This window comes from Herpailurus yagouaroundi, unplaced genomic scaffold, assembly GCF_014898765.1.
Source record: "Herpailurus yagouaroundi ecotype Mexico unplaced genomic scaffold, PumYag 185, whole genome shotgun sequence".
Taxonomy (NCBI): domain Eukaryota; kingdom Metazoa; phylum Chordata; class Mammalia; order Carnivora; family Felidae; genus Herpailurus; species Herpailurus yagouaroundi.
Genome location: NW_024412416.1, coordinates 4,751,313 through 4,773,222, shown reverse-complemented (window position 1 = coordinate 4,773,222; position 21,910 = coordinate 4,751,313). Strand labels below are relative to the sequence as shown.

Below are 21,910 nucleotides of genomic sequence, written 5' to 3'. Positions count from 1 at the left end.
ACAGTACCATCATGATAATACATTTTCTAATTGTCGTACTTCAGATGTTCTCAGTTTCCATTACCAAATGGAACTGCAAGACACCAAACCCAAAGAGCTCTGGTGTCTTTATGTTGACTAGTTTTTGTCAGTTTGTTAGAAACCAGCAAAACCTGACGATGGAAAAAGTGATCAGTCTCAAAGTAAAACCAAGAAAACTCTATTTTAAACTGAATCTCCCCGCCATGTGTCAAATAAATGTAGGCAAGAAGTCATTTTCAGGAAAAAGATCAAAATGGGGAAGAACACTCCCTCCCAGACTCATCGGTCTGTAACTTCTACATCAGCTCAGTCAGGCCCCCTTTACTGATTTATTGCATTTGAGAGTTTCTACATCTTCTGATGTGTTTACTTAATAACTTTCACATCTGAAAGTTGATTCGGCACCAATTTAGCAAGGTTTTCTTCTCTTTGGTAGTAAAAAAAAATACTGATTTAGTTAATTTAGCAACTTTCTTTCTGAGTGCTTATTATTGCCTTTACTAGCATGCCAGACACTCAGGACCCAGGGGCTTCTGTCTGATGGGTCACAAAGCTGCCCAGGTGACTGTAACTCAGAACGGGAAATGCCCCAGGAGAGGAGCGGTCAGGACAGCCTCAGAGTGGAGATATTAGGAGGTTTTCAGGCCAAAGAAAAGGGGAGAGTGTCTCCGTGTGTTATCCAGCACAGAGAAGGTTACAGGGACCATGTGCCCTGTAGAGGGCATTTCTGTAGGGGGGGGGGGGGGTGGAGATGAACTGGGCGGGGGGAGGGGGAGAGAAAAGAGACTAGGGCATTGGAAGGGCCAGGCCCAGGCAAGACCTTGTATTCCTTGGCAGACGTTTAGACTTTCTCCAGGGGACAGTGAGGGGCTACAGATAGATTTGTAGCAGGGCGGTGGTCCCTGCAGGCCTGTGCTTCAGGAAGATCACTCTGGGGAGCTGACGTGTGTGCTCGAGAGGGGAGAGCCCGGAGGCTGGCTGAGGGGCGAGTGTGATAGTCCAGATGAAGCACCGAGCACTCCTGCTGTGGGGACAGAGAGAAGATGGGTCTGGGAAGGCTTTAGGGAGTAAAGCATTAGAGCTTGATGGGAGCTGGTAGACCGGGCTGAGAGTGGGGAGGGGCGAGTGGCGACTCTCAGGCTTCTGTCTTGGTGGAAGCATGTTGAAATGTGGACTAGTTTCTCGTGCACGTTAGGGAAGTGGAGAAGCTGCTGTGCCGGAGGAGCAGGACAGAGCCGGGGGTCACACAGCCCTCACCACCATGCTGCAGAGGAGCACTGCTCGGCAGCTCCCAGCCCATCTTTGTTCTTATAAGTAATCTCTGCTCCCAACGTGGGGCTCCAACTCACGACCCCAAGATCAAGAGTTGTGTGCTCCACACAATGAGCCAGCCAGGCAGGCGCCCCCCGGGCCACATTGTTAAACTAAACACCTGAATGTGTGTTTTTACAGTGTGATGTAACATTTGAAAACACCTTTCCAACTGTGACTTAAGCGTGTGCTGCTTGCTCCAAGATCAAATCCAGCCCAATAAAAATGCAAGCAATGCTTGGGTTTTTGTCCTTGAATCTTAAATCCAAGGCATTTTTTTTTTTTAATTTTTTTTTTTCAACGTTTATTTATTTTTGGGACAGAGAGAGACAGAGCATGAACGGGGGAGGGGCAGAGAGAGAAGGAGACACAGAATCGGAAACAGGCTCCAGGCTCCGAGCCATCCGCCCAGAGCCTGACGCGGGGCTCGAACTCACGGACCGCGAGATCGTGACCTGGCTGAAGTCGGACGCTTAACCGACTGCGCCACCCAGGCGCCACATCCAAGGCATTTCTAATAGCATATGGATTCATGGCTTTTTTTTGTTTTTTTTTTTTTTTGGTCTCTTAATTCAATGTTTTGTTTTACTTTCTTCTGTAAGACTAAAAGGAAACATAGTATCTCAAAAGCAATTCAGTTTATCAAGCCTTCTTGTAAGGAACATCAGACACAAATGTAATGCGATTCAGCCAGATGGCTTACTGACGGTTTTGACAGTAAAATCTTCGGTGATCCGTGGTTGAACTCAGAAGATGTGTGTGCTAACATAGTATTCGTGGCACTTAAGATCTTCAACTATTCACATATATTTTTTGTATTAGCTTTATTTAGACATAATTCACACACCATACAATTCACCCATTTTAAAGGGTGCAACTCAATGGTTTTTCGTATATTTACAGAGCTATATAGTCACCACCACAGATTTTAGAACATTTTTATCATCCAAAAAGAAACTCTATATTCATAACCCTTCCATTCCCCCACCCCTAACACTAATTTATTTTCTGCCTCCTATATTTGCTTCTTTGGGACATTTCATAGCAATGGAATCATATAATATGTAGTCTTAGCCAAGATTCATGCATATTGTAATATATCAGCATTTCATTCTTTTTTTGTGGCTGAATGGTGTTCCATTGTATATGTATATACACCACAGTTTGTTCATCCGTTTACCAGTTGATGGGTACTTGGGTTTCCACCTTTTGGCTGTTACGAATAATGCCGCTGATGAACATTCACTTGTAAGTTATTGTGTGGACATATGTTTTCAGTTCTTTTGGGTCTATACCTAGGACTAGAATACTTGGGTCAACTGCTAACTCTACGTTTAACTTTTTGAGGAGCTGCCAAACTGTTTTAAAAAATGGTTGCACCATTTTTATCTTCCTGCCAGCAGGGTAGGAGATTTTTGGTTTCTCTGCATCCTCACCAGCATTTGTTATGGTCTGACTTCTGATGGCCATCCCTGTGGGTATAAAGTGGTGTCTCGTTACGGTTTTGATTTGCATTTTCCTAATGGCTCGTGGTGTTGAGCATCTTTTCTGTTTGGTATTTGTGTATCTTCTTTGGAGAAATGTCGTTTTTCACATTTTTAAATTGGATTATTAATTGTCTTACTGTTGAGTTATAAGAGTTCTTTGTATACTCTGGGTAAAAGTCCCTTGTCAGATACATGATTTGCAAATATTTTCTCCCATCGTGTGGGTATTACGTTTTTTAGTAAATTCTGAAAATGTACCTATGTTCCATTTCATTGGGTTTTACAATATTACTTTGTTTTGTATTATTTTTGCTTTTTCTTGAAGACATTGTCAAAGTCCTGTGCATTTTGTATGTGTTTTATGTGTATGTATTTTATGTAAAAGGGGTATATACGTTATATACATATTTTAGAATTATATAAATTATTCTGCTCTTTGTTGAAAATTTGGAGAGCGACCAATGATGTCATAAAGGAGCAAATTTAGATTGTTCTTAATGATATGTCATTTTCTTATTTGTGATTATTAGGACAATTAAGTATTTTACTACTCTTTGTTTTTTCTAAAATTTTACATATTTTGCAACATATGATTCCATAATTATCTATGTTCTCTTAAAAAATTGGTGAAGAGCTGTGTTGTGGGGTCAGATTTGTCTTCTGAGTGCTTTTTCATCAATTTGTAAACCCTACTTGATTCAGTCTTTCACTGAAGCTGATGTATGTCCCTTTAAACCTTCATGTTTTTACTTTCATTGAGGTTTCTTTGAAGAATGTCTGTAAGGTAAATAGAATAGATTTTCCCTTGCATTTTTGAAGCGTATATTCCCCCTGCTGAAGTTTGGTCAAACTGCACAAATATGGTTACTTAAGATTCTTTCCACATGTCAGGTATACTCGGCCACTTTGGATGAATTTGGAAATGTGTGGACTTTTTTCCTCCTTATGATGCCTTATGGTATGGAAGTACTTCTGTGTGCTAGAAGTTGGTCACTATTTTGTTTAGCAGGAGAGAAAAGAAAATATCATTAAGTAGTTTGCATTAGAAACACTTAATTTAAAGAATGTACAGATTTACTAGTGAGTGCACCTCAGAGATCACTGCCAACAGCTTTCTGGTTCTTTGGGTTGCTTCTCGTAACTGATTAAGCTCGCAAAGGTGGTCCCATCTCCCGCCCGCCCCCCTAAACGCACACAAAAGGATTCTGTGATGATTTATGTGGACTGTGAAAATGGGCTCACGTACTGGATTGAGGGGTTATATTTGGGAGCCAAAGAATTTTTAAGTGAAGCCATGTCCTTTTTTTCAGTAAAGCAATAGCCTCTCTTCTAGTGCTTACTGGGATGTCAGGGTTATGGGGTCAGGTAATACTGCAACGAAAGGAGGAAAGAAGTTACCTTGAGAGGAGTGGCTAGGAGCAGGGAAGATGTTTTCTCATGGAGGGGAGACCTGGATGTGTGTCTAGGGACTGGAATGGATGCAGGATGCCATGGAGGTCACATGGTCCCGTGATCCCGAGAAAAGAAAAGGCGGTGTTTATAGAGAGAGGTTCTGAAGTTGAAAGTTTCAGAATGCCTCCATTTCAGAAAAAATGGCCTAAGACTGTTCATACATTATAAAAGTGATATATTCACCCAACAAAGCTCAGGAAATACAACCTGGGAGAAGAAGTAAAAAGTTATCCACTGTGCCACCCAGGAGACACTGTGACAGTCATGAGTCCCACAGTGCAGAATGGTACCAGCTACATCTGGCTGTGGAGCCCTTGACGTGTGGCCAGCGTGACTGGCCACTGTGTCTTATTTTATTTTATTTAGATCCGCTTGCCATGTGGCCAGTACAGCGTAGAGCGTTCCCGCCGCCACTGAAGCTCCCCGGACAGGCTCTGGAGGGTTCCGTCCTGGGCTTTGAGGGCTGTGTGTTTGAATGTGCTTGTTGCCATGCTGAGCGCCGCATTTCTAGCTGCACTTTTTATTAAGTGGCCGTCCCTGCACGTTGGGTACCAGCCTGTGGGAAGGCATAGGCTTCCTGTAGCCTCCTCCCGAAGTTTCCCTTGGACCCCTGCCGTCGTGTCACACTTCAAAGGATGCTGTTTATGTCATTTTGGAACCATTCCTCTCCCTCTCCGTTCCCTCCAGCTTCTCTCAGCTGGGCTCAGATGTTTGGTTTGCAGAAGCATAGCCTGTGGCCGGTGAGGGGAGGGGCGGGTTTCTCCCCCCTTCTCTACCAGGCATAGCCTTGGGCTTGGGTGTCCTGGGTGACCGCACTGTGCCCCATGGCAGCAGGCAGGCTCTCAGGACATAGGTGTAGAGGATGGAAGACAGTGCCCAAGGGAGGGGGACACAGAGAGTCCCGGAGATGGCTCTGTCCCTGCTCTCCATCCCTCCCTTACCAGCGCTGCTTCTGGGTCTGACACCCCCGCCCCCTCCTGTCATCCAGGTGCATCCACTGCGGGGTCGTCCACCTGACCTTGGCCTTGCTGAAAAGCCACATCCAGGAGCGACACTGCCAGGTTTTCCACAAATGTGCATTCTGCCCCATGGCCTTCAAGACTGCCAGCAGCACCGCGGACCACAGCGCCTCTCAGCACCCCACCCAGCCCCACAGACCCTCCCAGTGAGTGCAGCTCCAGGGTCAGCAGGCCCGTGGGGTGGAGCTCAGTGGCCTAGGTGCTACGGGCGGGGGGAGGTTCCGGGACGGACCAGGGAGCCGGGGCTGGCGGGAGAGGTGCCTGGAGGTCACTGAAGACATCCTGAGGCAGGGGAGTATCCACATCGGCTCAGAGTAGTGTTTCCCCGGAGTGGACCCCGTTTCAGAGAGAGCACAGTGGGGGTGGAGGTTGTGTCCACAAGAGCCTGGCCACCTCACGCCCCGGGGCTTGTCTCGTCAGGCTCATTTATAAGTGCTCCTGTGAAATGGTCTTCAACAAGAAGAGACACATTCAGCAGCATTTTTATCAGAATGCCAGCAAGACGCAGGTGGGCGTCTTCAAGTGCCCTGAGTGCCCACTGCTGTTCCTGCAGAAGCCGGAGCTGATGCAGCACGTCAAGGTGGGGTGCCCTAGGGAAGGAGGCTGGGGAGGAGGACGCGCGCCTCAGGCCGGGGGGTCTGATTCTGTGCACCTTTCCCCTCGCCCAGTCAGTAATCGCTCTCCCCATCCCCAGAGCACCCACGGTGTTCCCCGAAACGTGGACGAGCTGTCCAGCCTCCAGTCTTCATCGGACACGGCTTCGAGCCGGCCTGGCTCTCGAGTTCCCACCGAGCCCCCGGCCGCCAGCGTGGCCGCTCGGGGCAGCTCCCTGCCCTCCGGCCGCTGGGGCAGGCCCGAGGCCCATCGCAGGACCGAGGCCAGGCCCCGGCTGAGGAACACTGGCTGGACCTGCCAGGAGTGTCAGGAGTGGGTTCCTGATCGGGAGAACTACGTGTCCCACATGAAGAAGAGCCACGGTCGGGTCAGTGTCGTCACATCGTCACAGTGCAGTGCCAGACTCTCTGGACATCTGTGGGCTCAGAGCCCCCTTGTGTGGCTGACCCCTTAGGGTTCCTGGTGCTTGGGGCAGGGTGGGTACCACAGATCCCGAGGTCTTTGGGGCACCCCCTTTCTGCCTGCATCACCCGAGTAGAAAGATATATCCAGAACCGTCTTACGGTTCTGATGCTTTGCATCCCGTCATCTCCCGTAGACGTTGAAGCGGTACCCGTGTCGGCAGTGTGAGCAGTCCTTCCACACCCCCAACAGCCTGCGCAAACACATCCGCAACAACCACGACACCGTGAAGAAAGTCTACACTTGCGGGTGAGTCCCTGGAGGTGGGAGCCGGGAGGCCTGAAATGCAAAAAGTCTGTCCAGGGCTTTTCTCTGCTGTGAGATCAGGGGTCGGAAGCAAGATGATACGAGCGGGTTTCTAATGGGAAAACGCTGTGGCTAAGTTAGAAGGCAGGGCTGGTAGGGAACCAGCTTCTAGAACCTGCTGGCCCCTGAGCCCTCCCCCTTCGTACCTCCCTGACCCTGGGCTGCACTGCCCGCTGCTCTGACGGAGGGCTGGCGGTGTCACTGTGCCCCGTCTGGCCGAGAGGCTTCCGCATCGTGTCTGTGCTTCGGGACATAGCCTGGCCTCTTCCTTGCTGACCTGGCTTAGGGCCAGCACATATATTGTGAGACCTGCTGTTGTTGTCTGCCACCTTGGCCGGCTCGTCAGCTGACCTTCTCTGGGAGCCCAGCACCGCCCAGCCAGCCCGATGACCACCCAGCCAGCTCTCTGCCTGCTCCAGACTGTCCCCTGGAGCCAGGAGCAGCTTCAGCTCCTGCCAGGGGTGCTCGGAGCCTGTCCTCTTACACAGTCTCTTCGGCTGCAGGTACTGCACAGAGGACAGCCCCAGCTTTCCTCGGCCCTCCCTTCTGGAGAGCCACATCAGCCTTATGCATGGTATCAGAAACCCTGATTTGAGCCAGACGTCCAAAGTCAGACCTCCGGGTGGACATTCCCCTCAGGTGAGTGCAGGGGCCCCTGCCCCTGGAGGCGCCTGCTCAGTGAGCCCCCTGAGCTGCAGGGCCAGCAGGAGGGCTCCGGGGAGCAACCAGCAGCCACAGCTTCCCTCAGTGTAGGCCATTCTCTAGTCACGCGTGACCCACCTGGGGACTGCATGCAGGTAAAGGACAGGGACAAAGATCTGTGAGACCGCCCATCAGCCTTTTGTTCCCGTGGTTTCCCTGTCACTGGGATGCTTTCCTCAGCTGTGTGTCATGTTGTGTGGACACTGGAGTGCGTTCACACTCACTGTCCTGTTTCTGCCCCACTGGTCCTGGGTCGGGGGAAGGGCAGGGCTGCCTGTCAGGCGAGGACGGCAGTGAGTGTCTCTCTTACACACACACACACACACACACACACACACACACACACACACACACAGTCGTTGTGGGAGGGGCTGGGTGCAGACCCCTGCTAGCCTGGGCCCTCGTCCCGTGACCTTGCCCCCATTTCGTGCCCTATTCCCATTATTTCTTCTGAACTTCTAGAACCGCTTGGTTCCCCTCCACTGTAGGCCCTTCCTGCTCCATGGTGGGGAGGGCTGCTTCTCACAGGGTCAGGCATGTCGGGGGGAATTTGAGAGCCGCCTGGACTTCCGGGGCGCTCCTTCTCGGCCACTCAGGGAGGGCGTTGGTCGGCAGGCCCTTCCGCACAGAGCAGGTGGGGTGTCAGTTGACATTCTGGCAACATCTGCCTGTGCTGAAAACGCACACCCCCCTCCAAATGCACGTGCCCTTGGAGCCACCATTCCGTCCCCAGGGTTTGTCCGCCCTGTAGCTTCGGCCTCGTGCCTGAGGAGGTGTGCGCAAGGATATTCGCTGCGGGGCTGTGTGCAGTGACAATGACGGGACACAACTGAATGTCTGCCAGCGGGGACGCCTCGTCATTGCCAGTGTTAGAGGAAGGAAGCCTCTGTGTATGCCCTCATGCAGCTGATGGCCAACGCATGTCATTAAGTAGAAAAAGGGGGAGGAAGAGTGTGCATGTAGCGCTATCGTTTTGTAGAAAACAACAGTTTTTTTAAAAAACTTTTTGTAATGTTCATTTGTTTTGAAAGAGAGGGAGAGAGAGAGAGAGACAGAGAGCACGGGGGGGGGGGGAGGGGACAGAGAGGGAGAGATCGACGTGGGGCTCCATCTCATGAACCTTGAGATCATGGCCTGAGCAGAAACCAAGAGTTGATGCTTAGCTGACTGAGCCACCCAGGTGCCCCAAAGATGACAGTTTTATCTTTGTGCACACAGAGACTCTCTCTTGGAGGGGCCTCAGAAGCCAGGTGGCAGGGTGTTCTGTGGAGAGCAGAGAACATGCCCCTCCCGTGTCTTTGGAATGTGGGGCCGCACACATACGTTACATTAGACAAAGCACCAGCCAACAGAAAAACCTGAAAGAAACCAGATCTAAACCCGGTTCGGGGCCAGGGCGAGCCTGGCCTGGGGGGGGACGTGGGGGGGGGGGGGGGGAGATTCTGTGAGTGCGGGGGCTGCGCCGTTCAGGTGTGCGGCTCAGCTCTGGGGCCCGGGCTGGGCTGGGACCCCACTCACCCTGCTTCCCCCTCCAGGTGAGCCATCTGAAAAGACCGGGCAGCGGAGCCGGGGACGCTCCGGGCACCAGCAATGGCGCGGCCGTCTCTTCCACCAAAAGGCACAAGTCCCTGTTCCAGTGTGCGAAATGTAGCTTTGCCACAGACTCGGGGCTCGAGTTTCAGAGCCACATACCTCAGCACCAGGCGGACAGCTCCACAGCCCAGTGTCTCCTCTGCGGCCTGTGCTACACCTCTGCCAGCTCCCTCAGCCGCCACCTCTACATCGTCCACAAGGTGAGAGACCAGGAGGAGGAGGAGGAGGAGGAGGAGGAGGAGGAGGAGGACGCGGAGGCGGTGGCGGTGGCGGAGGCTGCGGAGGCCGCGGAGCCAGAGGAGGGCTCCGGGGAGGAAGTGTCCATGGAGACCAGGGAGAACGGACTGGAAGAAGGTGCCGGAGAGCCTTTGTTGGGCGACACAGAGGCGAGGTCGCCAGGCCCGGCTTCTGAGGAGGACGGAGCCCAGGACGCTCAGAGTCAACCACAGGCCTCTCAGGACCAGGACAGCCACGCTCCGTCCCCTCAGGTGTGACCGGAGGTGTGGCAGTGTGCGTGGCCGGAGGGGTGCCCCGGGCGTCCTCCGTGTGCCATGGGGACGGTGGGAGATACGAGGCTCTGCCCCGGTGTGCCCTGGAGCAGTGCCCGCCCTGAGCTGTGGGGTCTGGGTGTCCCCCAGCCCCGGGCAGTGTGCGGTCACCCGGGACCCTGACAGCTCTGAATTTGCTTCTGTTATTTATGGCTTTGTGCTGCTTCTTGGTACCCCAGCTCTTGTCTGTGTCCTTCCAACCCCAGGCCGCGTACGTGGCCCGGCCCCAGCGCCGTCGTCTTGGCCTGAAACCCCTGGGCGCTGTGCTCTTCCGGGAGGTCCCCGCCCGCTGCCTGCAGCCAGGGCTCTCTTGGGAGCTCTCGCGGGCTGCAGATGGGCCGCTCTGCTTCCTGCCAGCGGAGCCGGAGAAGGGGGTGAGGCTGCCGGCGCGGTCCTTCCTGGGGAGCTCTGCCCGGGCTGGCCTGCGGAGGGCCCTCAATCACCCTGCCCTTCCTTCTTGTCTTCTCGGATTCTTTTCCCCCAAAAACGGTCCTGGAGAATTGTCACCCGGGCCCCTCCTGTCTGTGCGGGTGGGAGAAGGTTGTGCAGCACACTGGTGTTTGGACCCCGGGAGGGCAGGTGCCGCGGTCCAGGCAGGCAGGCACCGAGAGGCACACCCCCTTCAGAAGGAGCCGTGTGCCCCTGTTCTGCTGCTGTTCTGCCTTTCCTGACAAGTGGGCTTGGGGGCACACGGACACTGGGATCTTTGTACTCTCGCTCCTGTGCCATTAGAGAGGCCGCCGCTCCGGGCAGGCCGGCCCCTCCTCCTCCTGGCTATACTCATGTTGCTCAGACTATATTTCAAATAAAAACTCTTCTTACCATGCAGGTGGGCTCTTGTATTCCTCTTCAGGTGAGCCTGGCCCTACCCTGCTGCGTGTAAGAGTCTCTCCCACACTTCTGTCACTGTCCCATCTCTAGGGGAGAGCAGTGTCCTGCCGTCCCAGGAAGGTCCTTCCCAGATTCTTGGAGCCGTGGTTAGGAAACCGGCGGCTCAGAACTTGGTCCTCTAGAAACCTTGCAAGGGCGTGAGGGGAGGGTCTTTGTACTGGTCAAGCGTCACCTGCAAGGCCTCCCCGGGGTCAGCAGCCTTGGCATTAGGGCCCACTGAAATGTTCTGGGCGCCTCTCTCTTTCCTACAAACCGGTGGCTGTGGGGCGGGGTGGGGGGGGAGATGTTCTGTAGTTATCTTGTGTTCGGGAGGCCTTGCTGTTGCTGCCGCCACAGGGACCTCTCTGGTGTGGAGATTCGGGATCAGACGGGAGGCTGGGCCGTCTTCACTGCTGGCAGAGTCGGGGCCCTGTGGAGGTGACCTCTGAGCTCTGACCCAACCCGTGGCTGCAGCCCTGCATGGCCGGGGTGTGGGGCTGGTCCGGCGGCGCCCATTGCAGCAGAGGGAGGCGGGTGCTGGCCGAGTTCTTACAGGTGCTCTTTCAAGGGAGGCACTATCAGTTGTCAGATAAATACGCCTGACCTTTTCACAATTGAAAAAAAGTACATTTTCTGTCAGATCCCAGTGGAAATGCGAACGGCACGGGGCACCGCTAAGAGCCCGCCTCCGTTTCAGACCCTGCCGTCCCTGCTTCCCAGGCAGGCAGTGAGGCAAGCTGGGCCCGATCCGGCCACCTGCAGACGCTGAGGCCACCCCACGTGGGCTGTCATCCCTTTCCTGGTTCCGCTGCGGGGCCCGCCCTGCCCCCCATGGTCCATTCGCAGGGACGGATCACAGAGGAGGCCCTGAGAAGGGTTTGACATGGATTGTTGCCTCTCTTCCCGCTCAGAAATAGCGGTGGGTGGAGTGGGGGAGGGGGTAGTGACCTCGCAGCCTCGACGACCACCTGTCCTGACCCACATCCAGCTCTCTTTCCCGGGAGCGGTGTGGGGTGAAAAGACCGACCTCCTCGCCAGGAAGCCTGGGCCACATCCTGGGTTCCGCCCCTAATCGGCTCTTAGCAAACCCACCCCCCTTCCAAATAGTCCTGGTGACTCCCCTCCATCTCGCCTCACAGGCCTTTGTGGGATGAGGAGTGTGGGACCTTTTCTAAGTTTGTGAAACACTATATGAACGTAAGGGATTCTTGCCTTTAGGGCATGGAGGGTGGGGCGCACCCCACCTGCTGTTCAGGCTTGGATGCGGATGGTCAGCGATAACTTGCCCGGGACACGTATCCATCATGTAGCAACAGTGACGGCGATGGCACTTCAGACCCTGCTAGCGTGCCCCATATCTTGCTAAATACTTTCCGGTGGTTTCCATTTAGTCCTCATGAGGATCTCACAGAAAGAAAACCGAGGCTCCGAGAGGTCAAATAACCCGCTGGGCTGCCTGTAAGTGCTGGTGCCGAGTCAAGCCCGCGGGATCCTCAAGTCCACGGTGTCAATCCCTGTGCCCCGGCTGCTTTGGCTGGCCACCAGCTCAGTGGCACTCTGCAGCCACCCACACACCTGCCTTCCTACCTCCCCTGTGGTCGGGTAGCCCACGGAGCGCCAGGTTCTCTTTGCAGTCAGTCTGTGCCAAGTCACCCCAAGGAGAGCCCTGCGTGAAACTTCCGTGCGTGACGCTCTGCAGCCCGGGCAGTGTTTCCCCGACCTTCCATTCACATTGGGGTATATCTTGCATTTGAAGACTGTTTTTCGGGGCGGGGGCGGGGGGGACCATCCCAGAAAACATGGTTCCCTCAGGGTCCAATATCTTCCGATCTTTTCTTTTTTTCAGATGTTTTTAATGGGTGTGCTATCATATCGTTTGTTATCATCAGAAAACGCTTGCTGTAACAAGCACTTATCTGCACATTAGCCGGAGTGAACACTCTGCTGATCAAGTTAAACAGATAAGATCCCCACCCTTGTAGAAACTACAACTTAATACACTCTAAGGCTTGACAAATGACTCGTATTTATTTTCCAACTGCTTTATCTCTGTAAAATGATGTGCTGAATTACTATAATTGGTGTAGAAAGAACTGTTCCCTTAACTTATGTAAACAGTCTGGTTTTGAAAACTTCACAGTTGTGGCTTAGCGAGTTCTCGACACACTCTGCCTTCCCTGAGACAGAGGAACCCCTGCTTGCCCTGTTCACCACTGTATATTCCGCTCTGGGCGCACTTTCTTTAACTCGTTTTTAAATTTTTTGTTGTTGTTTTGAAAAATTAATACATTTACACGGTAAGACATCCAAACAATACAAAAGAGTGAGTATACAATGGAAAGTAAGCTTCCTATCGGAGGTCAGCCTTCAGTTCCCCAGCCCGCCTCCAGAACTAATCACTGTTACCTAGATCCTGTGTACCCTTTCTGAGCAATTCTATGCATTTACAAGTTTATAAATATGTATATTTATATATCTATTTTTAATACAAATGGTAGCATTCTATGCAGCGTTCTGAAGCTTGCTTTTTTTTTTTTTTTTTTTTTTCCACTTCCGCAATGGAGATTGTTTCAAATTCATCCAGTGGGTCAGTCTAATTCTTTGAAAGCTCCTCACACGGTTCCTTGCAAACCGTAGCGGTCCCAAGAGTGTTCGAGTGAGTGAGTGAGTGAGTGCACGCACGTATGCACGTGGGAATGAAAGAGTCTGATTCAACTGGTCGCTACAAAGTTGTCTCAGGGTCTACTCTGAGCAAGACAGAATGTTCTAGATTCTAGGATGTGCCGTGTCATCACCCCTTCAATTACCCGCCCCCCTTCCCCGGCCGTGTTTTCCAAGGGATCCAGGCCATTCTTGACCTTTTCCATGAACAGATGCCACAGCAGCCTTAGGAACCAGGTGCTGGGAACCTTGGGCCCCTCTGGAGGAAGGAGCAAACCAGGAGCCAGGTCCCAAGAATAGGATTTTTTTTTTTTTTGAGGTCCCTATTTAAAATGCTTTTATCTTTTCTTTCTTTCTTTCTTTTTTTTAAATGCATTTTTCTTATTGGAAAATGACATCACATTGTTAGAGAAAATAAAAAACGTGTATTTATAATCCCATCTTACTTTTGCATTTGTTTTTATTACTGCCTTATCAGTTTCCAGTTCTTTCCAACCGCTTTTCCAACGGACTCTTGCTCAGCTCATAGCTGAATATGATATGATTATGGTAACAACCGGAAATTGAAAATTTCCATATGACAGACATTATTCTTCCATTCATTCTCTTATGTAGGCTCAAAACTCAAAACACTAGGATTCTTTGGAGGTTCAGAATGGTTGAGTAATTTCCCTAAGGCCACAGAGCTCGTTGCGGGCAATGCTGGGATTCACTCAGGTGCGAGGAGCACCACATTGCCTCTGATTCTGTACCCTACTTTTTTCTACTTAACATTGTATCTGGGCATTTTCTGTGTTTCTACATAGCCCTTAAATCCTCATTTTCAATCATTGTAATCATTTTCAAATCAACATAATTTACTTAACCCATTTCCTGTTTAACATTTAATAAATCTCCCTCTTCGTCAGTGCAAGGAAGAGTCCCGGGCATACAGACTTTTGCTTCTGCAGAATTATTTCCTCAGGGGGTTACCCCTACTTCCTTGACTGAACCCCCTGGCAATGTGCTAGAATGAAGAAAGCCAGTGACTAGAAACCAGAAGCTCTATAACTAAGTTGTTTGATCTTTCTTGGCCTCAATACTCCCATCTGTCAAATGCCGGGGGGGGGGGGGGGGCGGTGGTGGTGGTGGCTTAAATCTCTGAGGATCCTGAGCTGGGCTAGATTTTACCTTCTTGTTCCTTATAGGTTTATATCAAAGAGAGGAGACCTCCCTAAAGGCAAGAACTCTTAACTGCATTTCTTCTCCTTTTCAATTGTTTTATTTATTTATTGACTTTTGGTCCTTAGTCACACACAAAAAATGGAAATGATCCCTCTCCACCCCCTCCCCTCAAAGGCAGTATCACTTGTTTGCATTTGTTTCGATTATCATTTCCATCAGATTTATGCTTTTTCAGACAGAGTCTGGCTCTTCTCTAAGTATCTTTCTTTGGGCTTTTGTCAGGCCTTTCCAAGTTTGAACCATTCACGTGATAATTCAGAAGCATCTTCAGATCCCTCTGTTCCCTAGGTGTCTTTTCATTAGGGACCTAGGTGCAGATGAGTTCTTGAGCTAGTTCATTGTATAGTGCATTGGCCTTTGAAAATGCTCTTATTTTTATATTTATTATTGCAAATTGAAATTGAGTTTTTAGTGCATGAATACTAAAAAAGTCAATATCTATATGACTGATTGTATGGAGAATGGGGCAAAGGGATGATAAAGCCATTTAGGTTAGTTCTGATTGGGAAAAGCCCCCATCCTGGCATGTGCTCACATGACAGAGGTCCGGCAGCACCATCATTTCATAGGTGGGCATGGTATTTGTGTGTGTATACATATATACACACACACGTGTGTGTATACGTACGTATATACACGTGTGTGTGTATATATGTATGTGTATACACGTGTATATATACACATGTGCGCGCGTGTATATGTATACGTGTGTGCATGCATGTGTGTATATACATGTGTGTATATATGTATTCATATACACACGTGTATATATGTATTCATACGCATGTGTGAATATGTACATGTACACACGTGTATGCGTGTGTATATATACGTGTGTGTATGCGTGTGTGTATATGTGTATTCATATACACGCGTGTGTATGTATATATACACGTGTGTATGTGTGTAATGTATATGTGTGTGTTTATGTACATATATACACGTGTGTGTGTGTGTGTGTGTCTTTTGCCTCTATTTTCTGTGAAGATGGGGATAGTTCATGCCTTTGATGCTTGCAGAGTGGTTCAGCTGCTCCTTGATGGGACATTCATTTATGAAACTGAGAAGCTCCACTGTTTCTCAGCCCCCCTCTTTCAGTTATAGCCCACGGCACACTGTGTATACAATTCCCATTTTCCTCTAGGACTTTCTGGTCCTTAGACCAATTTGCTTGGAATTTCTCCCTAGGACCCATGGTGCATAGACAGGGCTGAATATTTTTTGTATCTAAGGAGGAGGGTAGGTTTTGCTTCCTGAGAAGCTCTATTGTCTATGGAGGAGGGCTTTGAATATGATTTCCAAGTGGGGTTAGTAGGGGTGGGGAGTGGCAGCTGAGGAGGGGAAGGGGGAGGGGCTGGCAAGGAAAGGGCAGAAAGTTGTGGAGGTCAGGCAGGAGAGTTTGGGCAGCTGGAGGGTTTAGAGCCTGGAGATGGCACTTGACTTTGCGGGTGGGCAAGGGTGGTGGTGGTGACGGGCTCACACACTAGGAGTGGTCCATTACAGGCAAACATGGTGGGTGCCAGCAAGCTGGAAAATGATCTTAAAAATGATCGGTGGTGTCCCGTGGGTGAGTGGTCCTGGCGGCTGCTATTGCTGAGAGTTGTGAATGGGGTGAGATGTGGCTGCTGTGGAATGGAGGGCTGGCTGAGACACACGAGGTTCCTTAGAGAAAGACTTGAAGGGGAGGAGAAGGACCTACCTGCTCCTGCTGTAAGAAGACCAGGACAGGCCTGGGCTGGAGGTGGGGGGGGGGGGGAACGCGGTGGCTCTCCTGGTCTCTCTGAGGGTGCGGCATTTTGTGTCCTGGGCCTGAGTGACCTGCCCCCTGACCACAGAGTCACCCTCTCATCTCGTGATTGCCTTATTCTGGACAGGGCTGCTGTGGAATGAGAGTAGGTGCATTGGGGAGGGCACCCGGCTGGGGCAGCTCTACCCAGGTCCCAAATTCCCCTTCCAATCAAACCAGAATCAGGAGTGGCTTCTTGTAGCCAGTAATCCTCTAATTGGTGTCCACTTACTCCAGCGCAGATGTGGCCACTTCTCCAGTCCCTGGAGTGCCAGCCAGAGTGGCCAGCTCACCCAGGAAGGCAGGACCTAGGATCTCCACCCTCCAGGGTCAGGGGCTCAGCTGCCTGAGATGGGAGCTCTGAGGGCCCTTGGGGGAAGGCCAGACAAGCCATCCAGAGCACTGCAGATTGGCTTGCCGGAAGGACAGCTTCAGCGGTAGGGCCTCACGGGAGGGCAGGACCAGCCACAATCCAGGGCTTTGTTGAGCTCAGGGCTAAGACCTTTAAAATGAAGGGAATCAAAGGAAGGAAAAACAGAAAGAAGAAACTGGAGGGGTGGACATGTGTTCGATTAACTTACCGTGCTATTAACGACTTGCCCTGAAGAGGGGCCACAGGCCTGGGGGGGCTCGGAAGCACGGTGTGGAAGCTGATGTGGCTTCATCAGGAAGGTCTCACTGACCTCTGAACTCAATCCCTGTGCCATGGCTTGTGGAAAAGGCTACTTCAGCCTGAGTCCACACAGCAAAATAAGATCTTGACAGTCTATGGAGCAGAATGACATTGGTGATGGTGGTACGGAGCCCGGAAGAGCTCACGTGTGCGGCGTAAGGTTAACGGCACAGTAGCTTAAGGCGGACACTGGCAAAGCGGACGTGTTCGCAGCGTGGAGCATCCAGTCTGGTGTAGGGCCCTCGGTGCCATCTCATTCAAGGAGCTATTGAAGGAACTCGAAATCTCGTCAAGAAAAGAAGTGTTCTGTGACCAGTCACACTTCCTCTGTGTGGCCTCAGAGGGCAGAACAGAATTAGACTCGATAAAAGGAAAATCCTCTTGAAAATGAAACGGGCTGCCTGAGAAGTAGCGTATTTATTCCCAGTGAGAGGTGGAGGGGTTACTATAGGATGACCCGGTCCCCTTCCTGCCGACTCTGGGTAATCCCCGCCCCACCCCCTGCCCCCACTCCCTTGTTTCCTCCCCTCCACCTGGCTGGGGCCACATGTTCTGCCCCTCAGACGTGTCCCTGCTCCAGGCCAGGGAGCCGGCTCTGGCCCCCAGGAGCACCACTGTCGCACTCAGGGACTGGCATCTGGCCACTCTTGCTGGGCGGGCCTGGCGCCGGCCATTGGTCTGTGTCCGCTCCAGAAGGCCAAAGCTTGCACTTTATAACCCAACTCTGGCAACTCATTACTGCTTGATGATGCGCCTGATTTCCTTCGAGCTCTTTTGAGATGCGGAGGCAGGGAGGGAAGGGAGAGTTGGGGTGAACATGTCCAGGAAAAGCAAACATTTTGTCGCCCTCGTGGGTGGTGAGGAAGGAGGCCGGGCAGGGGGAGGGCAGGGAGAGCTGACGGAGCAGAAGTTCGAGAGCCCTGGAAAGAACAATAGACGTTTTGAAGCAGAGGTTAGTATAACTCAGAGATGATGGAGATAGCCTGTCCTCCTTCAAAGCTGAAGTTCTTATCCGGTGCTCCCACTTTTCCCTGCTGACCATTGCAAGCGAGGAGGGGGATGGGGAGGTTGGAGCTTGTTTGGAACCGTGGCTGTAGGGAAAGCAGAAGGTCGGCTTGGGGAGTTGGGAAGGGATTGCCAAGTTGCCTGAGATCAGACTCAGGCTGGAAACCAGAAAGTTTGGCCAGACCGGGAGCAAGAAGCCGCGGCCAGATCCCAGGTTAGGAACCAGCAAGGGAGAGTGAGTAGAAGGTCAAGGGGCAAGGGAAAGGGGATCCCTGAGGAGAGTGTAGCTGTAGTTGAAGTTATTGTCTACCCCACGCTATGCCTGTGTGTCGACGGGGATGGGGTGAGGAGGATAAAGAAGCCAAGAAGAAACTCGTGAGTGGAGAAGTCGGGGGGGCTGGGAGTCTGGAGTCGCCCTAAGGCAGAGGGCAGGCTTCGTAGGTGGAAAGATGATAACAAAATGGCATTTTAGAGCTGGAGAAATTCCTCTGACTGGGTTCAAGGGATGGCATTTGATTGGGTTGCTACGGGAAGTGAGGGTGAAGGTCTCTGAGGGGATGAGCTAGGCAGACCTGCTGCCAGTGTGTTGGCTGAGTTATTAGAAAGGCAGGGATGATGGCAGGGGACCGGAGCCTGGTACACAGTGACGCTCAACGTGCGGTGGCCCGAGCTCAGTAAGTTCAGGGGGAAGATGGCGAGGAGTGTGGAATGGTGTCCTGATAGCTAATAAATGTTGGGTGATGTGTGTTTTTGGCCAGTGCTTCAAAGGAGAGTGGATTGTTCTCTCTGACTTTTGTCAGTGTTGGAAGAAAGAGAGCTGAGTAAGAAGGGGAAGAAGTGGAACTAAGTCGGAACAAAAGGTGTGTTCAAACTCTTCTACGCCTCGATGAGAGGGGCTAATGTAATTGGGTCAGAGTGTCCTGGGAGACCCTGCCATTCTTGGACAGGGAACAACTTCCCCCGTCATTGCTGAGCTAAATACGTTAATTATCAGTAGCCCAAGGGGTGCCTGGGTGGCTCAGTCGGTTAAGCACCCGACTCTCGACTTCGGCTCAGGTTATGATCTCGTGGTTTGTGAGATCAAGCCCCGCGTCGGGCTCTGCGCTGTCACTGTGGAGCTTGCTCGGGATTCTCTCTCCCTCTCTCTCTGCCTCTTCCCCACTTGCATTCTCTCTTTCTCAAAATGAAAAAAAAAAAAAAACAAAAAAAAAACCTTTAAAAAAATAAACAAAAAAAAGCAGTAGCCCAAGATTTTCCTACTGTAAGCACCCGGTTACTCTAGGGCCCCGGGAAGTTCAAAACAACCGGGTGAGAGGATCCTGGCACCACTAACAGATTCCTACAACACTTCATCAGGGCGCATCCAATAGCAAACCTTGGATGACAGTTATTTCCAAATGCAAAACCACGGCATGAGCTTCTCTGTGCTCTTTCAGCACCACGTGCAAACTTCTATCAGAGGTTCTATCTTTCTTCCGCTGGAGAGGTTCTCCAGGGTCCAGACTAGAACATTCATCCCTGTACCCTCAGCGCCTGGCACGATACCTGGAGTGCAGGAGTCAGCATGTACTTAGCGAACACTTGCTGAATGAACACCTACGACCTCCAGGATCATAAAGGGAACGCCTCACTCCTCTTTCCAAAGGGGAAAGCTCACACTCGGGGATGGGGAGCCATTGCCCAAGGTCACACTCAGCGGCAGAGGAGAATCAGAACCTGAGTCTCCAGCCTCCCGGCTAGAGAGAGGCTGGACTCCCAGCCTCGGACTTGGTTGACACCGCTCGACGTGCCCTTTCTCTCTCCGGCTAGACTGTAAGCTTAGAGAGGAAAGAGATTGTGCCCTTCTGACCTCTCCATCCCTGGGTGTCTCAGCGCCCCTTCCTCGGCTCTGCCCCCATCCTCATGAAAGTCTTGCTTATTAAATTGGCAGACAGCCACAAGAAGCTGGAAGGACACCAGATGGCAGGAACAGAACCCGAAACGGTTCAGACAAGGAGGAGAGGGAGTGCGAGATTAAGAATAAGAAGGCGAGCTTTAACTGGAAAAAGGTACAAGTTTGCCCTTAGGGTAAAAAAGACTTTACAAGCAGGAGTGGGAAGGACTTAGGTGAGCGGTGGTTCACCCTGAACATGCACGGGCTCAGGATCAATGAAATCATTTGGCTGCGGCAAAGCCGTTGCTAGGGCGTGGGGCACACACCCAGAGAGGTGCTAATTCAATTCTAGGCTGCTGTGGGGGTGACCTCTGTGTGGGTCACATCTTCAAAAGGAAATTGATAAAGTGGAGGGCCACTAGGGTGACTAGTGGGACCACATCCGTGGTCATCCTGTGAGAGATGGGCTCGAAGGGAAGTCTAGGTTCCTCAGTGTACCAGACGAAACCTTCTGGAACTGGCCCTGCCTAATTGTCCATTTCCCCCATCTCCTTTACACTTGAGCAACATGCCCACCGGGTTATTGTGCACCTCCCTATCTTTGTCCACACTAGTCCCTCCATCTGGACTAGTCTGTCTATCCTTTTCCAGTCCTCCAGTTGACTTGGTGAGCACCGATGCAGTTTTCAAAATCCTCAAGCTTACTGCCTCGTAAACTGTCCCAACCAAAACCCCTGGCAGCCCATCCTTTGCTCTATATTTTTATGCTCCCCCTCTACCTAGTTTTATAATTGTGCATTTCACCTTCACCGCATTTTGTTCATATGCCAGTCTTTCCTATTTGACAAAAGGTTCCTGGAATCACGGATCCTGTGGCTTCTGCCTGCATCACACTGCCCTAGCCTGATCCATGGGTGTTCACACAGCTTAAACAAATGACCCAAAACTTCCAGCAAGCTTCCAAAGACTTGGAGGAGCGTCCCGTAGCTGCCTGAAGAGATTCTGATATGTGCACCTGCAGAGAGAGCCAACAACAAGGATAAATGGGGACATGTGGCTGGGAGGTGGATTTGGGCTCACGAGGAGAAACTGCCTTAGTATTGGTCAGGACTCACATTCCACCAACAGAAGCCTCATTTGAAGGGGCGTGAGCAAAGGAAGAACTTTCTGGGTACCCCGATTCCGTGAAATGTTTGAACTGCCAACCCACAAGAAGGTCAGAGACAAAGCCGGATCTCAGAAACACAATGTACCTGGAAGTCGCCAGGACTCTGAGCCCCTTGCTTTGCTTCTCTCTGTCAGAGACCTCCCAGCTCCCAGTTTTCCAGCACAGAGAGACTACTTTTCTCTCCCAATTCCAGTTAAAAACATTTTCGTGACGAACTCTGATTGGCTTGACTTGGCTTGGGTGTGATGCTTCCCTTTGTGGTCAGGGAGATAGATAGTACCATGAATAGGGTGGCTTGAGTCAGCCGATTGAGGCCAGGGATGGGTTCACCTCAGAATCACACAGTGAGAGTGGGGGAAGGGCCATTTCCAAAAGGACTGGGAAGATACATGGATGCAGCTTCTAGGACAGAGGGGTTGTACTCCTTTGTTCCAAACTTCTTTTTAAAATTTATTTTAATTTTTTAAGTGTTTATTTTTGAGAGAGAGAGAGAGAGAGAGAGAGAGAGCGAGAGCGCGCACAACTGGGGGAGGGGAGGGGTAGAGAGAGAGAGGGAGACACAGAAATCAAAGCAGGCTCCAGGCTCTGAGCTATCAGCACAGAGCCCTACGTGGGGCTCGAACTCAGTGAGGTCATGACCTGAACTGAAGTATGAACCGTCAGGTCATGACCTGAGCTGAAGTATGAACCATCAGGTCATGACCCGAGCGGAAGCCTGACGCTTGACAGAATGAGCCACCCAGGGGCCCCCCTCCTTTGCTCTAAGTTCCTAATGACCGTAGCCATCCAGCTCCAGGCACTTCCTCCATAAAGTGCTTTCATGGAAAAAGGAGAAAGAAGGATGGATAAATGTTGGTCACTCCCAACATTTAGAACCAGATTTAGGCAGTGCTTACAACCTTGCTCTGGGAATCGCCGCCCTGTTGAATTGTGTTCTGGGCGTCAGGACGCAGCCATTCCCCCCACGGGTGCTGGGAAACCGAGGCTGGGTGGAGAAGGAGCTGCAATTATTCTGCCAGTGGGTTTTGAGCCCTTCGTCCATGCTGGATAATGGACGGGAACACAAGACGCACCCGGGGGAGCTCTGACCTCCCGGGGTCACTCGACGACGGAGACAGGTGGGTCTGCCTAAGT

At 51.5% G+C, this 21,910-nt stretch overlaps 1 protein-coding gene across 3 annotated transcripts in view; it reads left to right on the top strand.

The window, feature by feature from the left end:
* ZNF592 (zinc finger protein 592) overlaps positions 1 to 20,987 on the top strand; it is a 46,684-nt gene extending 25,697 nt beyond the window's left edge. The window contains exons 5-12 of one of the 3 annotated variants that reach the window (XM_040493567.1): positions 5,260 to 5,436; positions 5,711 to 5,870; positions 5,985 to 6,272; positions 6,504 to 6,616; positions 7,177 to 7,312; positions 8,911 to 9,168; positions 19,666 to 19,762; positions 20,460 to 20,987. In XM_040493567.1, the coding sequence (XP_040349501.1) occupies positions 5,260 to 5,436; positions 5,711 to 5,870; positions 5,985 to 6,272; positions 6,504 to 6,616; positions 7,177 to 7,312; positions 8,911 to 9,168; positions 19,666 to 19,752 (1,219 nt within the window). In that variant the 3' untranslated portion in view covers positions 19,753 to 19,762; positions 20,460 to 20,987. Of the gene's footprint in view, positions 1 to 5,259; positions 5,437 to 5,710; positions 5,871 to 5,984; positions 6,273 to 6,503; positions 6,617 to 7,176; positions 7,313 to 8,910; positions 12,896 to 19,665; positions 19,763 to 20,459 lie in introns of those variants that run through there. The other 2 variants (XM_040493568.1, XM_040493566.1) reach the window with 2 other exon arrangements.
* The last annotated feature ends 923 nt before the right edge of the window (positions 20,988 to 21,910 follow it).